At 42.9% G+C, this 25,197-nt stretch overlaps 1 protein-coding gene across 1 annotated transcript in view; it reads right to left on the bottom strand.

Annotated features, from left to right (window-relative positions):
- OGDHL (oxoglutarate dehydrogenase like) overlaps window positions 1-25,197 on the bottom strand; it is a 297,827-nt gene that overhangs the window by 244,282 nt on the left and 28,348 nt on the right. Inside the window, 1 exon segment of the mRNA XM_033942954.1 lies at window positions 17,728-17,960. Coding sequence (XP_033798845.1) covers window positions 17,728-17,934 — 207 coding nt within the window. The 5' untranslated portion in view covers window positions 17,935-17,960.

The raw sequence follows: 25,197 nt of genomic DNA, 5'->3' as shown, positions 1-25,197 counted from the left end.
GCCCTAGTTCTAGACAGCTGATGGGCCAACAACTCTGTCTCACTCCAAACAATGGAGACAATAGGCTCTGCATCCCAACAAGCTCACAATAGCCACAAATATTACCCAAGGTGGGAAAGCCAGAGGGCTCCTCAGCGGAGATTGATTAGATGAAGCCATTAGGACATGCTATTCCTCACTTGTGGAGTCCACGAAAGACAGAAATGGTAGTTCTGAGATAAGGGAGAACATTGGGTCAATAGGGACTGCTAAACATGATGCATGTGAGCCCTGGCCCAGCGAACCACCTTGATGATCACCACCATGGACTCTAGGACTTGAACATGTGCAAGGCATCAGAGTTTGCAAATAAGAGACAAATTTGGTTCTGGAGCTTGTCTCTTCCCAGATCCTGCAAACAGACCTTCCTCTGTAAGGTGTTGAAACATACTCCTAAATATTCCAAAGTCTGTGTGGGAATCAAGGAGGAACTGATTATCCAGCACAGAGAGTGTAAAAGCTATATTAATCTGGATGAAGAATTTTTGAGACTGAAAAGGCTCTGATGAGCCAGTCATCTAGATAGGGATGTACCCTGATCCCTTCCTTCTTTAGATATGCCACCACCACTACCATGACCTTGGAGAAGGTACTGAGAGATGTAGAAAGGTCAAACAGCATTGCCTGGAACTGAAACTGCTTTCCCAGCACAGCAAATTTGAGGAAGCTGAGGCAGAGGCCAGACTGAAATAAGAAAGTAAGCCTCCTTGAGATCCAATAAGAGAAACTCACCTTGTAGAACCACTGCTACCATAGAGCACAATGTTTCCATCTGAAAATGATTAACTCACAGAAACTTATTCACTTTCTACAGATCTAGAACTGAACAATAGGTGCCTACTTTCTTTGGAGCCACAAAACAGATGGAGTGGAGGCCCTGACCACATTTGCTCCTGGCTACAGGAATGACCACAATTAATACTTGCAGGGACTGAAGAGTGTAATGAACAGTCTGCTTCTTGTACAAAGCTTTGCATGGAGATTCCAAGAAAAAAACCTGTGATTTGAGAGAACTCTAATTTGTAAACTTCTTTGATAATATCTAGAACCAAATGATCCAATATAACCTCAGTCCACTTTCTGTAAATAGGAACAAATGAAGAATGGACCAGAAACCCATCAGTGTGAGGGAGGATTTAGAAGACTGGGAGGCATTATGATTTTCAGCCCAAAAGGACTAGGCTTCTACATACCCAGGCCTGTGTTTCTTCACATCCTTCAGCTAGAATGAATCTGATTGTATCTAAGGGATCTTCTGGGTTTCTCCCCAGGCAAACACAAATCTTTGACCAGCTTTTCTAGATCCTCACCAAAAAGGAGATTACACCAGAAAGGCAATTTAGTGAGGCAAAACTACCAAGGCAGTCTACTTAGATGAAGCTCTGATAATGTCATACAGAGATTCAGCCAAATAGGTTAAACCTATCTCCATAGCCAGAAATTTTAAGGAAGGTGAAGTCGCTAATTCAGCTAAGGCATCTGCCATTTTTGTGCCCAAGAAAGACAAGCTCTTTAGCTGCAGAACAGCTACAAACTGCAATCTGTAGCAAAAGACCTGAAACTTCCAAAGAAAGCTTCAGTGAAGACTTCAGCTTTCTGTCTTGAAAATCCCTGAGAGTTATACCACCCTCAACAGGGAGGATCATTTTCTTCATCATAGCAGCAACCAAGGAATCTACCTTAGACAGCTTAAGCTTTTCCAGCTCATCGACAGAGATGGGTTATAAACAAGACATAGCTCTGTCTAATTTGAAACTGACATCTGGAGTGACCCATTATGCAGAAATCAATTCCTGATTAGTCTCATGCACCAGAAAAGTCTTGAGGGGCTTCTTAGAACTTGACATCTTTTGATTGGAAGAAGAAAGGATGAATCAAGAAGCTGAAGAGGAGATATTGAAAACTTCCAAAACCTTAGTAAGAAAGGAAGGCAGCTCTTCCTTATGAAAGATGAGAACAGCTGAACGATCATCAGCTTTATCAGGCAAAAGTTTTCCTTCTTCCCAAATTTCAGGCACGAGCTACAGAAGCACCACCTTCAGAAGAAGGAGATGAAATAAAAACAGTTTCCAGATCAGAACTAGTTTTTAAGTGTCTCTTCTTTGCTAAAGTGTCTCAGAGGCTGAGAAGCTTTCTGAGACCCAGAGGCTGAGAAGCTTGCTGAGACCCAGAGGCAGGCTGAGAGCACTTATGCTGCCATTAAAATATTTAAAAATAAAGCCAAAGCCAACAAAAAAAATTGAGGCAGGATAATTTAAAGCAGTACTCTGCCCATAACCTATCCTCAGAGATGATGGATAGAGAGAGAGAGAGAGACATGTTGCACATGGGGGTGGAGGACAGAGGAAGAAATGCTGTGCAGGAGTTGGGAGGGGAAAAAGAGGGAGAATGATCCAGGATAAAAAGGAGGGAGGATGTTGTACAATGGGAGGGAGGGAAGCGAAAAATGCTGGACCATGGTAGGAGGAACCAATGGACAGCAACCGCTTGAAGAAGAATTTGAAGAAGTCAGGAATGCAGAAAAAATAGAAACTGGGACAAACTTGATGGAAAAATAAATCTCCAGAAAACAAAAGTAAAAAACAAGGTATTGACTGAAATATGTTAGCTTTGGAAAGTGTATATAGCAAATGTCTTTGTATTGTGCTCAAAAGAAAAGGAAATGCATTTCTGGTTTTATTTTTCCAGTGCTGAAGTACTTGCTGACCCTTGCTGTGGCTGGTGGGATCCTCAAGCACCACCAGATGAGGACCTCCTCCAAAAGTGACCTGAACTTCCCTCCACCAAGCATAGAAGTCGCTGGCAGCATCCCTGAGCCACTGAAGTGCCAGCATCTATGACTCAGGAACGAAGCTTGGCAAAAGGGACCCCCGGCCACATTCAAAGGAAGTCCTCAGCTGACATAGTTTGAGAGCCCTCATCAGCTGGAGTATTTATATTTTATATTTACATTAGAGGCTCTGGCAGAGATCTGTTTATAAAGTATATATTCTTCCCAATTAATATTTCCAAATTAATAAAGTGTCTTTGCTTATTTGTAAATGAGTCTCTACCATAGCCTTTAATTCAGTAGCATAATTAAATGAAATAACTATTTCTGAAGTTTATGGGGATGGGCGGGGACAGAAGAGATTACTTGTGTGGATGAGCAGGGACGGATTCAATTCTAGCGGGGATGGATGGGGATGAATCTAATTCCAGCGGGGATGGGTTTGATTTCAGTAGGGATATTCCCATGGAAATAATTATGTGCAAATGCTTCAGCAGTAGAATAAATACCCTTAGAAAGTGTGATGCTTGGAGAACTGAGGTTCAGATGCTAAAGACTGACCAACAGAAACTAGAACACTACCTCACTCCTTCTAAAGCTGCAGTTGCTGCTTACCAAAGGTGACATTTCAATGTGTTCTCTGGCATCAAAATATCAACCCAAATAGAAACAGATTTACAAAGAGGAGACAGAAAAAAAATGGATGAGGAAAGGGAAGCTTTTCTATGCAGGTATAGTCCAATCTCGTTATTCACGCATTCCCAATTCGCAATTTCGCTTATCCACAGTTGCATGCATTATGACCACTATTCGCCATTCATTCCATGCGTTTGCGGACATCCGACCTTAGAAAAAAAAGCTTTGTTTCTTTTTTCTCTCTTTCACTTCTGGTTTTGGCGTCGCATCAAGAGAGTAAGTTACAAGAATCTGTAAATACAGATCCAAAAAGAATGGCCACCAAGCATCAAGCGAGTAAGTTACAAGCATATGCAGGTACAGCTCAAAAGAGAAAGAAGTATGCCAAGTGTCTGAGTGGCAAAATAAGTGTTTTAGGCAGGCTTCATTCTGGCAAGTATGTTTCCAAAGTCAACCATGAGTTCAATGTGAATGAATCCATAAACCAAAAAGAGGAAGATATTCATCAGTCTGTTCATGAAGCTGCACCGGAAAGTTCCAAAACAACATCTGTGGTTCATTATTAGCCAATGGAAAAGATGAAGAAGTGGCTAAATTTGTGAACAATGCAAATGGTGAATGAGAAAAAAGCACAATGGACAGCACTGTTGTCAGAATGAAAGCCAGATACATTTATAAATACATCACTCATGCAGGAAAACATGAAACCCTTTTCTGCGAGTTCAGGTTGACTAGCTCATTTTAAAAAGGGAGGCAGGTTCAGCTAATAAAGCTGCTGAGGAATTTAAAACATACCTGCTAAACATAATTGAAGAAAAGGGGTCTGTGCCAGAGAAGGCATCAATGTGAATGAGATTAGCTTGTTTTACAAGCAGACTGGGAAATGGACATATACAGTATAATGAAATAGGTAGCAACAGTCCCAGGATTCAAGGCATTTAAAGATTGCACCACCCAGCTACTGTGTGCCAATGCCAAGAGTCATTTCAAATGCATGCCTCTTATTGTTCCAAAAACCCGACTGGCTGGTGGTCCTCCAGGACAGGGTTGGGAACCACTGATCTAGAGTGTCCAAAATCCTCACACACTTAAAGGAAAGAACCCAAACTGCATGCCAGGATGGGCATCAATGTGGGAAAAACTGTTCAGCGACATAGAAGAATGTGATCCCATGCTGGAGCATAGTATAAATTCAAGAGTCTGACAAGCTCTGTGTTTTCCCCCTATACTGAGATTTTTAAAGACTTGAGAAGGAAAGCTAAGCAGACAAGGCTGACAATTATTTCAGTCCACAAATCATGAGACTCATGCACTAGAGGTTGATGTGTCAGAGGTCAGACTCAACTCATGCACTAGGTTGATCAGGCTAAATGATACACGTTGAGTGATACAGTATAGTACAGTATTGTATACCTATATTTGTGTAAAGCTGGCTGTCAAGCAATATTTTCATGTGTACAATCTCTTTATTATATATATATATATATATCTGTTTCCGAGTCTGTGCTGTAGCATCCTACAGTACCTCTGAACCATTTTGTCCTATTGGCTTTGGTGCATTTGTTACAAGAGAAATCACTACAGTAGCTTTGTAAAAGGGGCCCTAATTGCTTACTGTGGTTGTGTGATACCGTATAGTACATTTCTGGAAAGCTGGTTTTTGTCAAGCAATGTTTTCATAATAATAGTATACTATCTCTTTATATACCATATTTTTCGCTCCATAAGATGCACTTTATCCCCCCAAAAAGTGGGTGGAAAAGTAGGCGGGTCTTATAGAGCAAATATAATTTTTTGAACACACACACACACTGGTACCTTTTCTAAAATTCCAGTGGTCCAGCGTGGTCTCGAAAGGAGCTTCATGCTCCAGCCTGGTCCCAAGGTGCTCCCTGAATGGCTGCTGTCAGTTCTCACGATTATGACGGCAGCCATTCAGGGAGTAGACAGAGGGAGTGTTAGTACACTAGATGGACTTTGGAGCTTCAGAAAGGCCGTGAAAACCTTCCACTTCACAAACCTAGCGCCTTAAGGACATGCTCCCAGAAATGCCATCAAAGTCAACGCACCTACGCCACCTACTCTCACCAGATGCTGCGTGGAGGGGCATAATGGAAAGGAACGTCTAAGTCCGTTTTCATCCAAGTCACAAGTCATCCAAAGGAAAAAACAGCTTAGGACACATTTTCAAAAAATACGTCCAAATTTTTTTTTTGTTTCGAAAATCGTCTAACTATATGTCCTGCTGATCTGATCGTCCAAGCCGCTAAATCGTCCATCTTTATGCCACATTTTCATCCAACTTTTCATCCAAGTCAAAAATGCCTAGAACAAGCCCTGTTGGACGTAGGAGGGGTCTGCAAAGTGATGGACTGAACAGCCAGACATGACACCTAAATAGTGGGGTGCCTTACAGGGCACTGCTGTGAACTTCACAAAAAGGGTGCCATGTCATCATCTCACTACAGCTCCCTTATAGGTTATGGTGAGCCTCCCAAACCACCTCCAGAATCCCCTAGACCCACTTATCTACCACCCCAATAGCCCTTATGGCTGCAGGAGCCAATACAAAAGGGTTTTGGGGTTGTATAGGGGAGTGCACATGTTTCAGTATCAATGCCTAGGGCTTATGGGCATAGGTCCTCCTCTCCATGGGTCCCTAACCCACCCCCAAGATGGCTTAAGACACCTCTGTGCAGCACAACTAGGCTTTCCTTTGCCAGGCTACCAGGTGATGATGTTCTGGAGGCACAATTTTCAAGTTGTGATTAATATTTTTATGGGGCGGTGGGGTCGGTGATCACTGGGGTATGTGTGGGGGTCTGTATTATGTGTCTGCAGTGCTTATCTGGTGACTTTAGGTGGGTTTTTGTGACTTAGTCCATGTTTTAAAAGGTCTAAGTCACAACATCCACGTTCCGTCTATGCTGTGCTGTTGAACTTTCGGTTATACATGCAATATGACTTAGTCTAAGCCTGCCCATGTCCCGCCCAAATCCCGCTCTCGACACTCCTCCTGAAACGCCCCGTTTAGCTATGGTCATTCAGCGGTACTGTGAAGGCCTAGGTCGTTTTGAAATACGTCCAAAACCCGGTTTTATTATCCGCACTTGGACGTTTTTGACTGATGATCGTCCAAGTGCCGACTTAGGCCGTTTTAGGACATTTTTCTCTTTCGATTATGAGCCCTTTAGTGTATATGTTTTACTGTCATGTCTATATTGTAAATTATGTCATCTCTGTCCTGTCTCAATTATATTGTGGATGTACTTTGTAACCCATTCTGGGCTCCTTTGGGAGGACGAGCTAAATAATCGAATAAATAAATAAATAAATTTCAGTGTTAATATTGTACTTCACAGCTCTATATGTCATATTTTTTTTAAAAAAATTCAGATTTTTTACCATTTTAGATACTTATTTCCCCATGGTACAAGGAGCTGCTCATAATATATGAGGCAGCTACTATATATTCACAACATCTAGCCATGTATGTCAGCAATTAATCTTGTCATAGTAATAACTGAATGTTGTCAAGATGTTAAGCAATGATATATGACCCTGACACTAGTCTCCAAGCAGGAATAATAACACCTCTTCAGACACAGTGTCATTCCATTTTTCTGGTGCTGAAAACATTCAAAACATCTTAAGAGATATTTCCTATAATTTTTGTGCTGTTTTGGTTATAATCTGGTCACTACTACCTTTCCATAAACTATACAAGGAAATGCTACTTTATTCCGCAGATTATCCAGATGCTCAAGGTCCGGTTCGAACTAATCTCATGAAATATTTATTTATTTTTAACTCCCATGAACCATTACCAAAGCTTTCAGCCAGCTAACATGTCTGCAGTATTAGGATGAGTTATTAGATTACAACTGAAAAAGAGAGTCTACAAACACATCCTATATATATACTGGTCTTTAGCTTACTCATAAACTAGAAATTGTTGGCTGTTGAAAGTGAAGAGACCAATCTACTGCCTGCTTCAGAATCCATCCCTATCCTCTTCAGACACTTCAAACAGATTTTCTCTTTCACAGTTTATTTCTCATGGACTAGTCTTATCTATTCACAATTCTGGTACTAATTACAGAGGTTATAGAACACATGCCACTGGTGCCCCAAACAATCTGCATAATAAAATAACAGGGTATTATAACTGCAAAAGACTTCTGTCAAAAGATGAGTACAATTATGTACATGTTTAGCATTTCTTAAATATGTATGCATGTAATTTTGTAAACCACATAGTTATTATGCGGTATATACATTTTTGAATAAATAATTATACTTAGGGTAAAAGGGCATTGAAATCTGGGTCATACAGAAGAATCATACTGAATGGACTAATTACTAAAGGCATTTTCCTACTTTGTATTGATGAGGAAAATGCTTACACTGGGTTTTACTAAGCAGCTTAAGAGCATTTTTACTGCTGGCAGAGCCAGGGGGAGCAAAGAGGACATGGGGAGAAAGCAGGGCAGGAAAAAAACCTCTGGAGACAGAGTGGAAGATCGGGCCAGAGTGTAGGGCAGCAGTGGAAGATTGGGCCAGAGTGCAGGGCGGCAGAGATGTGTGCGAATGGTCCCCAGCAGTCGCTTCTATTCTTAATTGGCCAGCCCAATCGGTGTCCCAATTTTGTTTTGTGAATCGAGTCCCTGCCTACTTTGCATGCGTTTCCCCTCATTTGCATGCACGGATTCGAAGTGAATCGCAGGAGAGGTTAGTGAATAGTGCAGGAGGGAAATCTGGTCGCAAAGGAGTCACAAACCGATCGGTACACGATCGGTTTGCTTTGTGAATCTAGCCCTTAGTGCGGCTGTTAGAAAATATCTTTATACCTATTGTGGTTATTGTCATTGCATTTTATATTTTTATTACATTAGAGATTTCTATTCCGCCATTACCTTGCAGTTCAAGGCGGATTACAAAAGAGTTATAAACGGAGGGTTACAATGGAAGATCATTGGTGGTTTCTAGAGTAGGATAGGTAGAATCTGTGAAGTAGGAAGTAGGTGGGAGGAAGGGAGGTACCTGTGATGTTAAGACTGTTTCACGGATTTTTTGAAGAGTATAGTTTTTATTTCTTTTCTGAACATCTTGTAGTCTGGAGTGGTTATCAGTAGGTTGGAGATTTGGTTATCTAATTTTGCTGCTTGAGTGGCTAGGAGGCCATCGTATAGTTTTTTCCATTTGGTTTCTTTGATTGGAGGGTGTGTGAATGGGGTGTGTGTCTGGTTGAGGTTGTTTGGATAAGGCAGTTGTTCAGGTAGGTTGGGCCATCTCCGTTTAAAGATTTAAAAAGCACGCAGTAGAATTTAAATAGTATTCTTTCTTGAATTGGTAGCCAGTGTGAGTTGATGTATGCTTCTGTGATATGGTCGTATTTCCTTAATGAGTAGATGAGTCTTAGAGCTGTATTTTGGATTGTCTGTAGTTGTTTAGTCATGAGTTGTTAGGTTTGTTTTCATTCCATTCACTTCCTCCACGTTTTGGAGTTAATAAGGCATATATGATAATGGGAGATATATATATATATGTATTTAGTTCTAATTGACTGGTTATACTTAAAACATTGTCACAGAATTGTAATTCATTTAGTGATCTGTTTTGGGAATTGAGATATGGCCATTTCATCTTAAGCAAATTAAGTCGAATTATATATTTTTTATGGCTCTTTTTCATTGTATTTAATTTCTCCAGGTTTTTGAGATAAGGCATATGGTAATGAGATAAATACAAGTTTTAGTTGCTGTTCTTGTATATTATATATCATAATATGAATATATCAGTGTGCTTCCTCCTGCCCGCATTTTAAAGGGGGGTGGGGGGTCGACATGGGCAGGAGGGGTTGGGCTCCCTCCTGCCGGTATTGTGTGGGGGAAGTGGATCGCGATCACAGCAGGAGAGACTGGTCATCTCTCCTGCTGCGATCATTGTGGTGGGCAGGTATCTGGGGCCGCTGAGCTGATCGCGGCAGCTGCGATCAGCTCAGCGGCCCCTTTTCGGAACTTATACCTGTTTTGACTTGGTCTAAGTCTAAGTTAAAACGTATAAGTTCCGACTAGGCTACCTGCTCAAGTTTTTGGTTATACTTGCTGTACAACTAAGTCCTTTCTCCTCCTCTATAAACGTCTCTTTTCACTCTAGGTATTTAGAGGCAGGGAAAAAGACTAAGCTGGTTTTAGATACGTCTAAAACCAGCTTTGATTAGGTACTTGGATGATCTGGCTTTTTGATCGTCCAAGTACCAATTTAGGCCACTTTTTTTCCTTTTTTTTTTTTTTTGATTATGAGCCCCTTAGGGCTTCTTTTACGAAGGTGCGCTAGCGGTTTTAGCGCGCGCTACAATGCCGCGTATGTTAGATGCTAATGCCTCCATAGAGCTGGTGTTAGTATTTTCCATGTAGTACACGCTAAAAACGCTAGCACACCTTCATAAAAGAAGTCCTTAGTATCTTTGCAAAAATCTCAATCGATGGGAGGGTAAATTTTCCAAATTTTTACAGATATCATCAAGCTTTTATTTTGCGTAAGGGTATGTATTGGATCCTTCCTGAACTCATGGAGAATCTACTGGATTGGTTGATTCTTGAGAGTTATCTTATGGCCCCACTTCATCTTAGCCACATATTGAATATCAAGCTTCCTAGAATTTACAAGGACAATCTTATTTTTCATTCAGCTTGGACTACGTTAAAATTTATAGATTGTTTAACTCCTGTTCCAATACAGCAAACAAAATGTCAATCCCTATGGCTTAACTCCAAGGTACAAATCGGTGATTCTAAAATCTTATGGACACATTGATGGCAGGCATTCGAACTCTAAATGATGTAATTTTGAATGGAAAAATGGTTTTATTTATTGCAGTTACAACAATCGTTTGATATTTCAAAATCTCAAGGTTATAAATGGTTGCAGTTGAAACAGGCCATTCAGAAGGGGTTCCCTGAACGGCGTAATTTTAAAAGTCAGTATAGTGTAGTTTACCAGGCTTGTGTTTCCAGGTAGATTTTCAAGGAGATCAGGCCGCTAAGTGGTATAAATTAATATCTGAATACTTGGAGAAAAAACCTAAAACAAGCTTAAGAGACATTTGGGTCTCCTTTTACAAAGTCGCGCTAGGGCCTTAATGCACGGAATAGGACGCACTAGCCGCATCTGCCTCCTTTTGAGCAGGCAGTAGAATTTCAGCTAGTGCACGCTATACCACACGCTAAAACCGCTAGCGCAGCTTCATAAAAGGAGCCCTTGGAGTATAGAAAAAAAGCAGAATATTTCTGCTATGCAATGGCCACGGATTTGGACTTGGAGAATCAGATGTACATCGTCAGCATCTATGAGACAAACTTGATTTTTTTTTTTTGTTATACAGAATTTTTTGGACACCAGTTCATTTGCAAAAAATTGGATTACACAAAGTCTAATAGATCCTGGCACTGTCAACTTGAAGTAGGGACGCTGGATCATCTGTTATTTTATTACCATTGATATTTAACTTCTGGAAGTCAATTTGGGGCAAAATTAATTTTGGGCTCCTTTTACTACGCTGCGTTAGGGCATTAACGCGCAGAATAGCGTGCGCTACAATGCCGCACATGCTAGACACTAACACCAGCATTGAGCTGGCATTACCGTATTTTCACGCAAATAACGCGCACCCGTATAAAACGCGCACACGGGTATAGCGCGCAGAAATCACGCTGATATGTACAAAAACTTTGGTATACCGCGCTCACGGGTATACCGCGCATGCTGCCCGACGCTCCTTTCGCCCGCCCTGACTTTCCGTGCGCTGTCCCGACTCTCCGTTCACCCCCCTGACTTCCGTGCACTGTCCCCCCTTGAAGGTCTGTCCCCATCCTGAAAGCCTGATGCCCCCCCCCCCCCGACGTCCAATACATCCCTCCCCCCGAAGGACCGCCGATTCCCCAACAATATCGGGCCAGGAGGGAGCCCAAATCCTCCTGGCCACGGCGACCCCCTAACCCCACCCCGCACTACATTACGGGCAGGAGGGATCCCAGGCCCTCCTGCCCTCGACGCAAACCCCCCTCCCCCCAACGACCGCCCCCCCAGCCGACCCGCGACCACCCTGGCGACCCCCACGACCCCCCCACCCCCCTTCCCCGTACCTTTGGTAGTTGGGCCAGAAGGGAGCCCAAACCCTCCTGGCCACGGCGACCCCCTAACCCCACCCCGCACTACATTACGGGCAGGAGGGATCCCAGGCCCTCCTGCCCTCGACGCAAACCCCCCTCCCCCCCAACGACCGCCCCCCCCAAGAACCTCCGACCGCCCCCCCAGCCGACCCGCGACCCCCCTGGCGACCCCCACGACCCCCCCACCCCCCTTCCCCGTACCTTTGGTAGTTGGCCGGACAGACGGGAGCCAAACCCGCCTGTCCGGCAGGCAGCCAACGAAGGAATGAGGCCGGATTGGCCCATCCATCCTAAAGCTCCGCCTACTGGTGGGGCCTAAGGCGCGTGGGCCAATCAGAATAGGCCCTGGAGCCTTAGGTCCCACCTGGGGGCGCGGCCTGAGGCACATGGTCGGGTTGGGCCCATGTGCCTCAGGCCGCGCCCCCAGGTGGGACCTAAGGCTCCAGGGCCTATTCTGATTGGCCCACGCGCCTTAGGCCCCACCAGTAGGCGGAGCTTTAGGATGGATGGGCCAATCCGGCCTCATTCCTTCGTTGGCTGCCTGCCGGACAGGCGGGTTTGGCTCCCGTCTGTCCGGCCAACTACCAAAGGTACGGGGAAGGGGGGTGGGGGGGTCGTGGGGGTCGCCAGGGGGATCGCGGGTCGGCTGGGGGGCGGTCGGAGGTTCTTGGGGGGGGACGGTCGTTGGGGGGGAGGGGGGTTTGCGTCGAGGGCAGGAGGGCCTGGGATCCCTCCTGCCCGTAATGTAGTGCGGGGTGGGGTTAGGGGGTCGCCGTGGCCAGGAGGGTTTGGGCTCCCTTCTGGCCCGATATTGTCGGGAAGTCGGCGGTCCTTCGGGGGGGGGGTGCGAGGGGTCCTGCCGGGGGGGGGGGGGGTATCGGACGTCGGGGAGTCGGCCGGGCAAGAGGGCTTGGGCTCCCTCTTGCTCCGATCGTGGATGCGGGTGCGGGTGGGAGCGCGTGCGAGCGGTCGTTCGGGGTGGGGGTGCGAGTGGTCCTGCCGGGGGGGGGGGATGTATCGGACGTCGGGGAGTCGGCCGGGCAAGAGGGCTTGGGCTCCCTCTTGCTCCGATCGTGGATGCGGGTGCGGGTGGGAGCGCGTGCGAGCGGTCGTTCGGGGTGGGGGTGCGAGTGGTCCTGCCGGGGGGGGGGGGATGTATCGGACGTCGGGGAGTCGGCCGGGCAAGAGGGCTTGGGCTCCCTCTTGCTCCGATCGTGGATGCGGGTGCGGGTGGGAGCGCGTGCGAGTGGTCATTCGGGGTGGGGGTGCGAGTGGTCCTGCTGGGGGGGTGAATCGGGCGTCGGGCGGGGTGGGAACTATGTTTTAAAACTTTTGTATACCGCGCTCACGCATATAACGCGCGAGGGGTATGCGCGGTAGGTAAAAACGCGTATAACGCGCGCGTTATATGCGTGAAAATACGGTAGTTCTAGCCATGTAGTGTGGGGTTAGCATGCACTAATCTGTTGCATGCGCTAAAAACGCTAGCGCATCTTAGTAAAAGGAGCCCTTGGTTTTAGGTTAATTGGGACATTGTTAAAACTTAATAGTCCAATTGACAAATATAAAAATAGACTTCTTATATTGACTAGGTTGGCCATACAATTAATAACAAGGGATTGGAAAAATTGGGATAGACTGAATTTTTCCTTTTGGTGGGAAACACTTTGGGCTCCTTTTACGAAGCTGCGTTAGGGCATTAATGCGCAGAATAGCACACGCACGCTAGATGCTAATGCCAGCAATGAGCTGGCATTAGTTCTAGCCATGTAGCGCACGGTGTACCGTGCGGTAATATCCTGCATGCGCTAAAAACGCTAGCGCACCTTAGTAAAAGGAGCCCTTTGTCTATATTATCGATATGAAAGGATGATAGCGGAACAATCTGGGAATATTAAGATTTTTTAAATTATTTGGAGTCCATTGGAGTCATTCGTTAAACAACGGAATAATTAATAATTTTAGTTACCAGATACACACATCCAGGTAGGGAGGGAGGAGGGGATGGGTAATTTGTTTCAGTTATTTGCAAGTATGTAAGTGCTGTTTTTTTGGTATCTTTGAATGTATAATTGTTGCACTTTGTGTATGCTTAAAAAACCAATAAAGATTTACAAAAAAAAGAAAAGAAAGCAGCAGAAGAAAGAAGTCAAGCAAAATTATCTGGTGAGAGAGAAAAAGTATCACAAATGAACCGAGTGTTTCAACATCAAGTTCGGCAAGACAAAGAATGATATCTCAAGGATATTTGTCAAAAAAATTGAATCAGAACACATAAATGGAAAAACCAGATTAGATTTTCAAGAGATTAAGAGATTGTGGCAGAAATTCCAACCTCAACTGGGGATGCTTAAAGATGCCAATGGAATGATATTGAATGATCCAGAAAGCATTAAAAAGAGAAGGAAAGAATATACAGAAAATTTATACAAACAAGGCAATTACATTGAGGAAATTGAACTGGAAACTGAAGCTGAAGAAGAAGAACCAGATATTTTAAAAGAAGAAGTCACAGCAGCGATTAAAGCTTTATCGAAAAACAAGTCACCTAGTATTGACCGTATTCCAATTGAATTAATAAAAGGCTCAGAAGGTGCTATCATGGCTCTCACTCGACTGTATCAATAAATTTGAAAGGAAAAAACATGACCAACCAATTGGCATACCTATACCAAAGAAAGGTGACACCAAGGACTGTAACAACTACAGAACAACTGCATTAATTCCACACACCAACAAAATATTGCTGAAAATAATACAACAAAGGCTCTAATCAAAGATTGAGCAAGAAGTACCTGAAGTTCAGGCTGATTTCAGAAAAGGTCGAGCAACAAGAGACATTATTGCCAATGTTAGATGGATATTGGTGAAAAGCAAAGAATACCAAAAACCCCTATACCTTTGCTTCATTGACTACAGCAAAGCTTTTGACTGTGTGGATCACAATAAACTATGTAGAACTTTAGTGCAAATGGGAATACCCAAACACATAACTCAGCTGATAGAGAGCCTATATGAAAATCAAGAAGCTGCAGTGATAAATGAATACGGCAACACTGATTGGTTTCCAATAAAACGTGGCATCAAGCAAGGATGTCATCTTACCTGTTCAACCTGTATGGTGAAACCATCTGCAGACAAGCAAATTAGGAAGAAGAGAGTGTCGGTTTCAAAGTTGGTGGCCAAAATATAAACAACCTGCACTATGCAGATGATACATCACCAGCAGCAAAGAAGACATGCTGTATCTACTGAGAAAAGTCAAAGCCAAAAGTCATAACATGGGATTAGAACTGAACATAAACAAGACAAAGACCATGAACATGGAAAATGGTGAAGATTTTGAGCTTCAAGGCGACATAATAGAAGTTGCAAAGGGTTTCAATCTCTTTTCTAAATAAAGAAGCATGTAGCAGGGAGGAAATACTTCGCAGAATAGCACTTGGTTGCTCTTCAATGAAAGCTCTCGACAAAGTGTTCAAAGGCAAGGATGCAACACTCCAAAGATCAGACTTGTCCACGCACTCATTTTCTCAGCAGTCAGTAATGGATGCGAAAGCTGGACACTACGGAAACAAGACAGAAAGATAATTGACTCATTTGAGCTTTGGTGCTGGAGAAGGATTTTAGGTTTGCTGTGGACCACCAGAAGAACTAACAAATCGATTCTGGAAGAGATCAAACAAGCTATATCATTCGAAGCCCAAATGATGAAATTACAACTGTCTTATTTTGGTCACACCATCAGAAGAGAGAGATCACTGGAGAAGGACATCATTTTGGGGAAGATCGAAGGAACCAGGCGAAGAGGGCTACCTGCAATCAGATGGCTGGACATGTTGAAAACAACCATGGGGACCTTTCCGGACTAGCACAAAAACAATTTCTTTTTAGATCCACAATTCATCAAGTCGCTAGGACTTGAGCACGAGTCAATGGCACCTAACAACAACAACCTGAATGTACCTACTGTACCTGAATGAAAACTAATTCAACAGCTTCCAGGCTTGCAGATGTCTTATATATTTAGGAATTGTAGGTATTTTTTCTGTTTTTGGAAGGCTCATAATTATTTTTTAAAAAGAGAGAGTTGAAGAGGAATTTGAACCTGTGTCCTATGGTTCACAGTGCACTGCACTAACTACTCAGCTACTCCTCTGACCTATTTACTGCTTTGTTCAGAATGGCCATAATACCTGCAGCTGACATACAGCCTGGTTTTCCTTTCCAGTTTCACTTTCAGGGAAGGTAGATGGGGGGACAGCAACTACTGGAAGATTAAGGAAGGGTCATATCTTAATTCTTCGTGTTCAGCTGCTCAATTAGAGCAACGTTTTGTAACTTAAACATGACTGAAACAGACCTAGATAAATACATCCTTGTTAGTGAGATAGATGACAGGAGCCTACAGGTTGTGAGACCTATTTCTGCATTTTGCTGGAGTTGCTGAAGTCACGGGCTTGTACAAACTGGTTTCAATTCAGATGTTGAGATGCTAATGTGTGGCATGTGAGTGTGTAGATTTCTTGCTATGAAGTTTCTCAAGGACACCAACCAGTGCTGGAAAGACGAGCTATTTCACAGTTCTGAAAGCAAATGCAAGTCAGCAGGACACTCCATCCGGGAACCTAAGAACTGATAAAGTGATGCCAGGCTAATGCACTGATACTGTTGTACCTGTGTGAAGAATGGAAACATCATGAAGAAGAAAGTTCCAGAATCTATGCCTGTCCAGGGCCCCCCAGGGAAAAACTAGGAGAGGGTTAGATAGGCAGTTGGTCTGTTCCAATAGGGTGATACATATTCACAGCCAGGGGAATGGTGTAAGACAGTGGTTCCCAACCCTGTCCTGGAGGACCACCAGGCCAATCGGGTTTTCAGGCTAGCCCTAATGAATATGCATGAGAGAGATTTGCATATAATGGAAGTGAGAGGCATGCAAATCTGTTCCATGCATATTCATTAGGGATATCCTGAAAACCCAATTGGCCTAGTGGTCCTCCAGGACAGGGATGAGAACCACTGATCTAAGACAAAGATACTTTCTGTATAAAACCGCCATACTTTGGCAGTTTCTTTAGAGAAGCTGCGCCATACTTACAGAAATATGCTGGCACTGTTTGTATGAGGTTTTTTTCTCTCCATTGTATATGTCCAAACTGATTTATTTCTGATTTGACAAATTGCTGCTATAATACTTATTACTAGAATAAAAAGTTATTTGCTTTGGAATATACAATGTAATCTTGTGGGTTTTATTTTTATTTTTTTCCTTCATGACGGATCCCCAGTGAGGTAAAATAAACAGCCTTTTACTTCATTAGACATGGATGTTTCTTCCCTGTTGGCCATCCTACTTTGGGGCACTGCCTAGTCTCACGCAAAGCACACCCACAACATGTCCCTTTGCTATCTGGATGAATTGCAGTATGAAATTTCCAAATTCTGACTTTCCAAAATCAGGATTTGGATGATTTTAGAAGATGGATTTTTTAAAAAGCATTTTAAGACATCCATCTGCTTTGAAAATGAGCACCATAACCAACAAGATATTAGCTGTTAATACAGACTATGAAGATTGAAGATTTGATAAAAACAGAAGCATGGTCACAATTAAAGTTTTATGCCTTTCGTTCACAAAGAAATAAACATAAAAACATGATGGCAGATAAAGGCCAAATGGCCCATCTAGCCTGCCCATCCGCAATAAGCATTATATCTTCCTCTCTCTAAGAGATCCCACGTGCCTATCCCATGCTTTCTTGAATTCAGACAGTCTCTGTCCAGGAGATTATTCCACACATCTACCTCTCTTTCTATAAAAAAATATTTCCTTAGATTACTCCTGAGCCTATCACCTCTTAACTTCAGCACAGAAAGAAAAAACATTCAAGAAACATGCTGGTCTATATTTTGATATTACAGTACTGCTGTCTTAACATGCAAGTTTGGTGTATTTAAGGTGAAAGAACTCAAAACATTCTTGGGACAGAAATAAAAAGAAAGAAAGAACTAAACAGCGTCTTAGGAGATACAGCAAGAAGAACCAGAGACTGGGAGGGTAAAATGCCATTATTTACCAACAGCTACTATGTTATTACAACTTACTTTGTGGACACTTTGTGGGTTTTCAAGCCAAGCATAGTACATTTCTTCTACATAGTTTGAGCTGGTGCCATTCAAGAAGGGTTCTGTGACTCCAGAGGAAAAACCACATCTACTTTGGAGAAAGTTCTTAGCCGCTACATTCTGCATTGCCCACAAATGAATAACACGCGGCTTCAGTTTAGCAAAAAGCAATCTGACTTGACTCATAATTTGTTCAGGCAGGTGATCCAGGTCTAAAAAAAAAAAAAATATGAAAGCAAAGATGACCTACACTCCACATGCTACCAATATATTACACAAGTGAAAAAAAAAACAGAGGCTGAAGTCATGCTTCCTTTTTGACTATTGTGATATAAATAGCCAGCATGTTTTTCCAGCTCTTTCCAGCATTTACGGTAATCTGGAACTGGACTCTGTGTGTGCTACTGTTTCATAAGACTCCATTTACAGCTTTCCAGGTTTTCTCCCCCATTTTTCCTTATTCATCCCCCATTCATCCTTCCTTCCAGATCAATCACAGTGCAAACCTCAACCAAAGTTCACAGAATGCATATGACCATGAAATCTAGTACACTCTACTCAAGTCTCTTCAGTATGAGGATAATTTAATAACAGGTCAGCTAAATTTGGAGGTAAAGAGACAGCCTATTTTATAAAGACAAATAATGGACAATTCTTACTTCTGGGAGATTTTCTGCATAAAGTTTTTGAAAATTCTCTGTGTACAATATTTAAAAATTATTGTTGCAGAGTTTTTGCAAGAATTCTGCCACCTTAAGGCCTAAAATTCCCTCCTGCCTTTTATCTCAAGCTCCAGTTTCCCTATTTCATCTCTTACTCCAACTGCAGTTCTCTCTTCCTCCAACTCCTTGGAGTTCTGCCCCCAATGTCTTCTCCCACATCTTATTCTCTTTCCATTCAGGCATATATCCCCACCTTTCATTCTTTCTTCTCCACTTCCCAGCTATCATTCTGTCTCTCACCCTCCCCAGGCATACACTCAAGCTTGATTTCTCCCTATACTAGTGGCACAGTCTCAGCTTGTTCTGTCTTCCCCCACAAAAACCCCATGACACACTCTCAGCTTTTGTTGCTCCCCCTACTACCCACCCTGAAGGCACACTCATCTTGGTCTGCCCCCATTCCACCCTCCCCATGGCATACTCAGCTTGCTCTACCCCTCCCTTCCATGTCACACTCACTAGACATCAGCTGCTCTATCCCCTTGACCCAGAGATCGCATGGCAGGAGGAAGAGGAAGTGAACCACTGCACATCAGGGCACTTCCTCCTCTTCTGCCGGCTTAGACCCAACTGTTACTATGAACCATGTGGGCCTCCCTACATTCTTGTGGTTAATATGAGCAGTCTGGTCTAAGCCGGCAGAGGAGAAGAAAGTGACCTGATGTGCAGCGGTTCACCTCCTCCTCTTCCTGAAATGTGGTGTGCAGAGAAGAGAAAAGGTGCTGGCACTTCACAAAATTCTACATAGTAAGTGCAGAATTCTGTACATTCTGAGGGGATAAGAAATTCTGCGCAAATTCTGTGCTGCACAGTTGTGCAGAATTCTCCCTAAATTCTATAAGTAGAAACCATAAATGCATCATAAAGTAGCACTTATACATGTAAGTGCCCCAAATAATATTCTATAAAAGCACACAAAGGGCTATAATGTACAAATGCAAGGGTGTGTTGGCTGGAACAAAGGCAGGATCTCGGCATGTCTCCCAGTTACATGCACAACCTATAGAACAGTATAAATTATATGCATCCTTGCCACATTTAGGTACTATCAATTATGCCAACTCTAAAGTTGGTGTAACTGCCAAGTTGCACTAGTATTCTGTAATAAAATTTTAGCACTCAGATTCCATTACACAGTAGGCGATCGCTGCATGCATTCAGGGTACCAGCAAAGAGGTGTCAACTTATAGGATTGCCTCGATAACTGCCTATATTTCATAAAATAGGGATAAAGGGGGGATGGGACTTAATATACTAATTTTTTGTATGGTTTACATCAGGGGTCTTCAAAGTCCCTCCTTGAGAGCCGCAATCCAGTCGGGTTTTCAGGATTTCCCTAATGAATATGCATTGAAAGCAGTGCGTGCACATAGATCTCATGCATATTCATTGGGGAAATCCTGAAAACCCGACTGGATTGCTGCCCTCAAGGAGGGACTTTGAAGACCCCTGGTTTACAGAATCAAAGCAGTTTACATGGGGCAATGACACATTAAGGCCTATATATAAATGGCGCCTTAACTTACATGCCCAACCCTTAACTTAGGCCCTATCAGCACCTAAGTTAAGAGGGAAACGCCATTTAAGAGTTCTTTTAAAAGACATTTCCAGTCGCCTACCGGCACCTAAAAATATGGTGCTGGAATTGCACCTTCTGAGGCACCTACCAGTGCCCAACGCCACTGTAGGGCGTGGCTAATGCTAGAAGTAGTGTTAGGCACCAGTAAGCACGATTTACATAAAAAATAGGCACCAAAAATATAGGCCTTGAAAACCCTGAGCAACATTTCCAGAGCCTACCTTTGCAAGAGGCGCGATTCTCTAAACAGTGCCGTCATGTGATTGACACATGATTGCTGGCCGCTTTTAAGGTGGCTGCTGACGATGGTGCCATTTAGAGAATCTGGGCCTAAGTGACTTGCCCAGGGTCATAAGGAGCTCCAGTGGGAATTAACTCACGACTTTAGGGTGCTGAGGCAGCTGCTCTAATCACTAGGCCACTCCTCCACTCATAGTAAAGGTTAAACCAACAGAAACATCGGCAGTATAAAGCCACAAACATTTTTATTTGCTTAGGAACAGGCATAAAATATTAGCATTTAACATACAGGCGAGTTTTATAAAGAATGTGCATTGCAAAAATGTCTACAATTTGCCCTAATTGACCCCAAAATGAACCTACATGCAGGTCACAGAAAAGTATTACCTGGGATAATTTTATAAAAGCTTTTATAATCATGAAATCTATGAAATGTAAAAAGATGTTTGCTATAGAGGATAAAACTCATAATAAAACCTTTTTCAGGTACATAAGAAGCAGAAAATCTATGACGGAGTCAGTTAGACTATTAGTTTAGGGACATTCAGGAGGACAAGGCCATAACAGAGAAACCAAATAAATTATTTAATTTAGTCTTTGCTGAGGAGCATGCAAGAGGAAAATCCATACCAGAAATGGTATTTATGAGTGATGATACAGAATAACTAAAAGAAATCTCAATAAACAAGGTAAAAAAAAGAAGCAAATCTGAATACCCTCTGAATCAAACTCATAAAAGTACTCCAGTGAAGAATTGAGAGACTCTGCTTGCCGTGATCTACTGACCTCAGGGGTCCAACCCTAGCCAAGGGCATCTAGACACCAAAATTTCCAGATGCACCAGTGAAGCTTCCTCCTCTGATGCACCGGGAGGCCAGCATCAATTCCAAGCTCCTTCAAAGCCTCGGTGTCAAAGTGTCTCCTGCAGGCAGTGTATGAATCTCAAGGATCAGTTGGACTACTTTTGGTGGTGTGAACACTACATACTGCACCTTGAAGACTGCCATTGACAAAGGTGTGGGCATTACAGTAGGAGTGGCTACTTCTCCTGAGTCACAGAGGTATAGCTGAAGCAGCATTTCAGGTTCATGGGGACTGAAACACCTTCTCCTATGTCATGCACATCTATAGATTACTGCTGTAATCTTTACTTAATGTATTTTTCAGAGTTTGCTGCTGTGCTGCTGAACAAACCTCCTGCAATCTGACGCTGAAGCTCTGCCAACTTTGGCACACAGAGCCTGCTTCTGCTGTGCTTCCGAATGAACCTCCTCAATCCACTGCTGAAGCCCTGTATACTTTGGCGCCTACACTACAGTGGTGACTGTAAACATTTGCACATCTATAGATTATATAGGACATCATGTTTGGAAGATCAAAGAAACCAGGCAAAGTGGGCGACTTGCTACCAGATGGCTGGACATGCTGAAAACAACCATAGGAATAATGCTGGAGGACCTTATCAGGCTAGCACAAAACCAATTTCATTTTAGCTCTGTAATTCATCAAGTCACTAAAACTCAAACATAAGTTGATGGCACCTAACAATACAATAGATTACATTGCTTTATTGCTGAATCTTTACCTGCTATCTGTATTTTTCAGAGCCTGCTTCTGCTTTGCTACTGAACAAACCTCCCCCAATCTGATGCTGAAGCTCTGTATACTTTGGCACGCAGGTGATATAACCGCTGATACAATTTCAGCAAACACTATGCTGGCAACCACCCTGCAGCAACACATGCCCAAGAATCAGGTTGTGTTCCTTGGGTGAGCTCCTTGAGGCAACGCCTAGGCGACTCTGGTATTTATCTTAATACGTTCCTGCTCTGAATTCCTACAATTGAGTTCCACTCCCTCCTTTTTTGGTGGCCAAAGTTTTACTTACTCTCTTTTTCATTTTTTTCTATTCCATCCATATGGCATCTATTTCAGTTTTCTGAGACAATTGTCCTATGCCCCCATTATTTTCAGTACAACCTAGAACCTTGATTTCTTGTATGCCTTTGTCAAAGAGCTCAGATTGGCCTTAAAAGGTTTCTGAGCATGCACACTAGTCTCCCGTCCTAACGTATCCATTCGAACCCTAGAATCCCTTCAGTTATTTTTCAACCGCCACAGCAGTCAGAAGCTGAAACACCCTTGTCTTTGTTATTTTTATAATTTTGTTCAAAAATAGAGAGAGCTGCTGGCTGCAGCTCAAGGAGCTTCTGTATCTCAGGCGAAAAGTTCTGGTTCATGATTACAATGACTCTCCACCCATACCAGGGGTGTGGGTGTCACTTTGCTGGATGGAGAACCGAGCCATCTCAGCGGGGTTTGCCCTGACCGATGATGGGTCTCTGGTTTAGAGGAGCAATTCTATTTGTAGCTGTACTCTTAAACAGCGGGCTCCACCCTAACCAATGAGAGCTCTCCCCGCTTGCAGAAGTGATTCTTGAGCAGACTTTGACTGATGTTGCCCTCTCCTTGCAGACATTAACCAGTTACCACTCCTTTAAAACCTCGGGACCAGTCAATGCCCATTATTATGCCAACACTGAAAGTGTGACCATCGGCACCATCTCCCAGAGGCTTTGGTTCTCTACGGTTCGATGTCCTCCCAGCACCAACAGACCCATTCTCATCGGTACCACGTTGCATGGTTGTCTTCTATCTCTATTATAATTGATTAATGGCATTGACTTTTATATAATAAACTTAAATAAGGGCAATATTCAAGACACACTTAAGAATGTGCAGAGTTTTCTTCCAGTTCAGCTTCTCTACAATGAGCTCTTGCTGCTGTACAAAGTGGTTATTGAACCAATCAGTAAATATTTATCTGGTTACCCATGCTCTCGTTAGCATAATAGTTAAACTAAACTAAACCTTAAGTTTATATACCAGATCCTCTCCATAAAGATAGAGCTCAGCATGGTTTACAGGAACTTTACAATAAGGAAAACATAAGAATTAGTGATTATAAAGAGTGTAGAGAGATTTACATTTTTAAAAATAACCAAGTTTTCAGATGCTTACAGAATAATTGGAGGGAACCCAGATTCCGCAGCAGGGCAGGAAGCTCAGTGAATTTGAAGAAAAAAAAATTCCCCAATTTTCCTGGATAGATGACGCCTTTTAATGAGGGGAAAGATAGTTTAAGTTTTCGGGTGGATCTGGTAGTGTCAGGTCTTGAAGAATACCAAGATAGTGGAATTAGAGGAGGAAGAGTGCCATGTAGGATCTTGAATATTAGGCAGGCACATTTAAAGTGAACTCTAGAAATTACTGGAAGCCAGTGAAGTTTTGACAGAAGCGGGGAAACATGATCAAATTTACTTTTTGCGAAGATCAACCTAGCCGCAGTGTTCTGGATCCGCTGAAGTCTTTGAAGACTTTTCTTGGTTAGGCTTAGATAGATGGAGTTACAATAGTCCAGTCTGGAAAGAATAATCAATTGTACAAGGACAGCAAAATATTGTTGGTGGAAGCAGGATCTCACTTTCCTCAACATGTGAAGTCTAAAGAAACAGTTGAGATGGTCATTAAAAGAAAGTGTAGAGTCAATAATGATGCCCAAAACTTTGCTTGAGAATTCAATCTGCAGTGTGGGACCAGAAGGTAATGAAATGAGCATGGGTAGCTGATCTAATTTTGGGCCAAGCCAGAGAAGTTTTGTTTTGGACTCGTTCAGCTTCATTTGTACAATGAGAGCACAGGATTGGAGTTTCGTTATGCATGCTATTATATTCTCACTAGCTGATGCCCCGGCGTTGCACGGGTATTTAATTATAGCAATAACACTGTCAATGGATTCAAATAAAGATACTTTATAGTGGTGAATGAAATTATTTTTTTACAGCTTAATAAAAAGTACAATATTCAAATTATAATGTGAAATATTTGACAAAATGAATACAATACAACTAACGCAAAACGTGATTATAAACAACAATTTTAGTTTCACCTCCTGGAGCAAGAACATATAAATTATTGGGTGAACCCACCCTTGAGCAAGCAACATAGAGTTGTGGGCTGCGAGACCCCCAGAACATATCACCCCAGGTAGTGAGGGATCTGCATACCAAGTTTCGTTCAAATCGGTCAAGCCGTTTTTGAATTACAGTGAGAATGGCAGCTTTTTACATTTTTTCCATTGACATGAATGGGTGAAATCTGATTTTCTGTTTGTAGCTCCGCCCACGTGTGCAGGTGGGCCGCGAGACCCCCAGAACATATCACCCCAGGTAGTGAGGGATCTGCATATCAAGTTTCGTTCAAATCGGTCAAGCCGTTTTTGAATTACTGTGAGAATGGCAGCTTTTTACATTTTTTCCATTGACATGAATGGGTGAAATCTGATTTTCTGTTTGTAGCTCCGCCCACGTGTGCAGGTGGGCCGCGAGACCCCCAGAACATATCATCCCAGGTAGTGAGGGATCTGCATACCAAGTTTCGTTCAAATCGGTCAAGCCGTTTTTGCGTGATCGCGGCACATACACACACACATACATATCTCCGATTTTATATATATATAGATTGAGGTTAGTGAGGTTCGAGTCTATCTCAAGAAGGACAAGGATGTCATCTGCATATGTGTATAATGTTTCAAAGGGAGATAGATAGAAGAGTTTCAGAGAAGACATATAGATGTTGAAAAGAATAGGAGACAGAGATGATCCCTGTGGGACTCCGCATAACGGTTTCCAAGGAGAAGACAAGGTGCCATTCATGTTAACAGTGTAAGAGCAGGATCGTAAGAATTTCGAGAACCAGTCTAAGACTGTGGAGTCAATGCCATCTCGGAAAGATGGTAAATTAGAATATTGTGGTGGATATCAAAGGCCGCAGATAGATCGAATTGTAATAGGACAGCAAATTTGTTACAAGATTGTAGTTATTGAGCCTTTGAAATTAATGAGACCA

The sequence above is a fragment of the Geotrypetes seraphini genome, chromosome 4, assembly GCF_902459505.1.
Source record: "Geotrypetes seraphini chromosome 4, aGeoSer1.1, whole genome shotgun sequence".
In the NCBI taxonomy this organism is placed as follows: Eukaryota; Metazoa; Chordata; class Amphibia; order Gymnophiona; family Dermophiidae; genus Geotrypetes; species Geotrypetes seraphini.
Note: the sequence above shows the minus strand (reverse complement) of the source record. Positions and strands in the feature narration are given on the sequence as shown.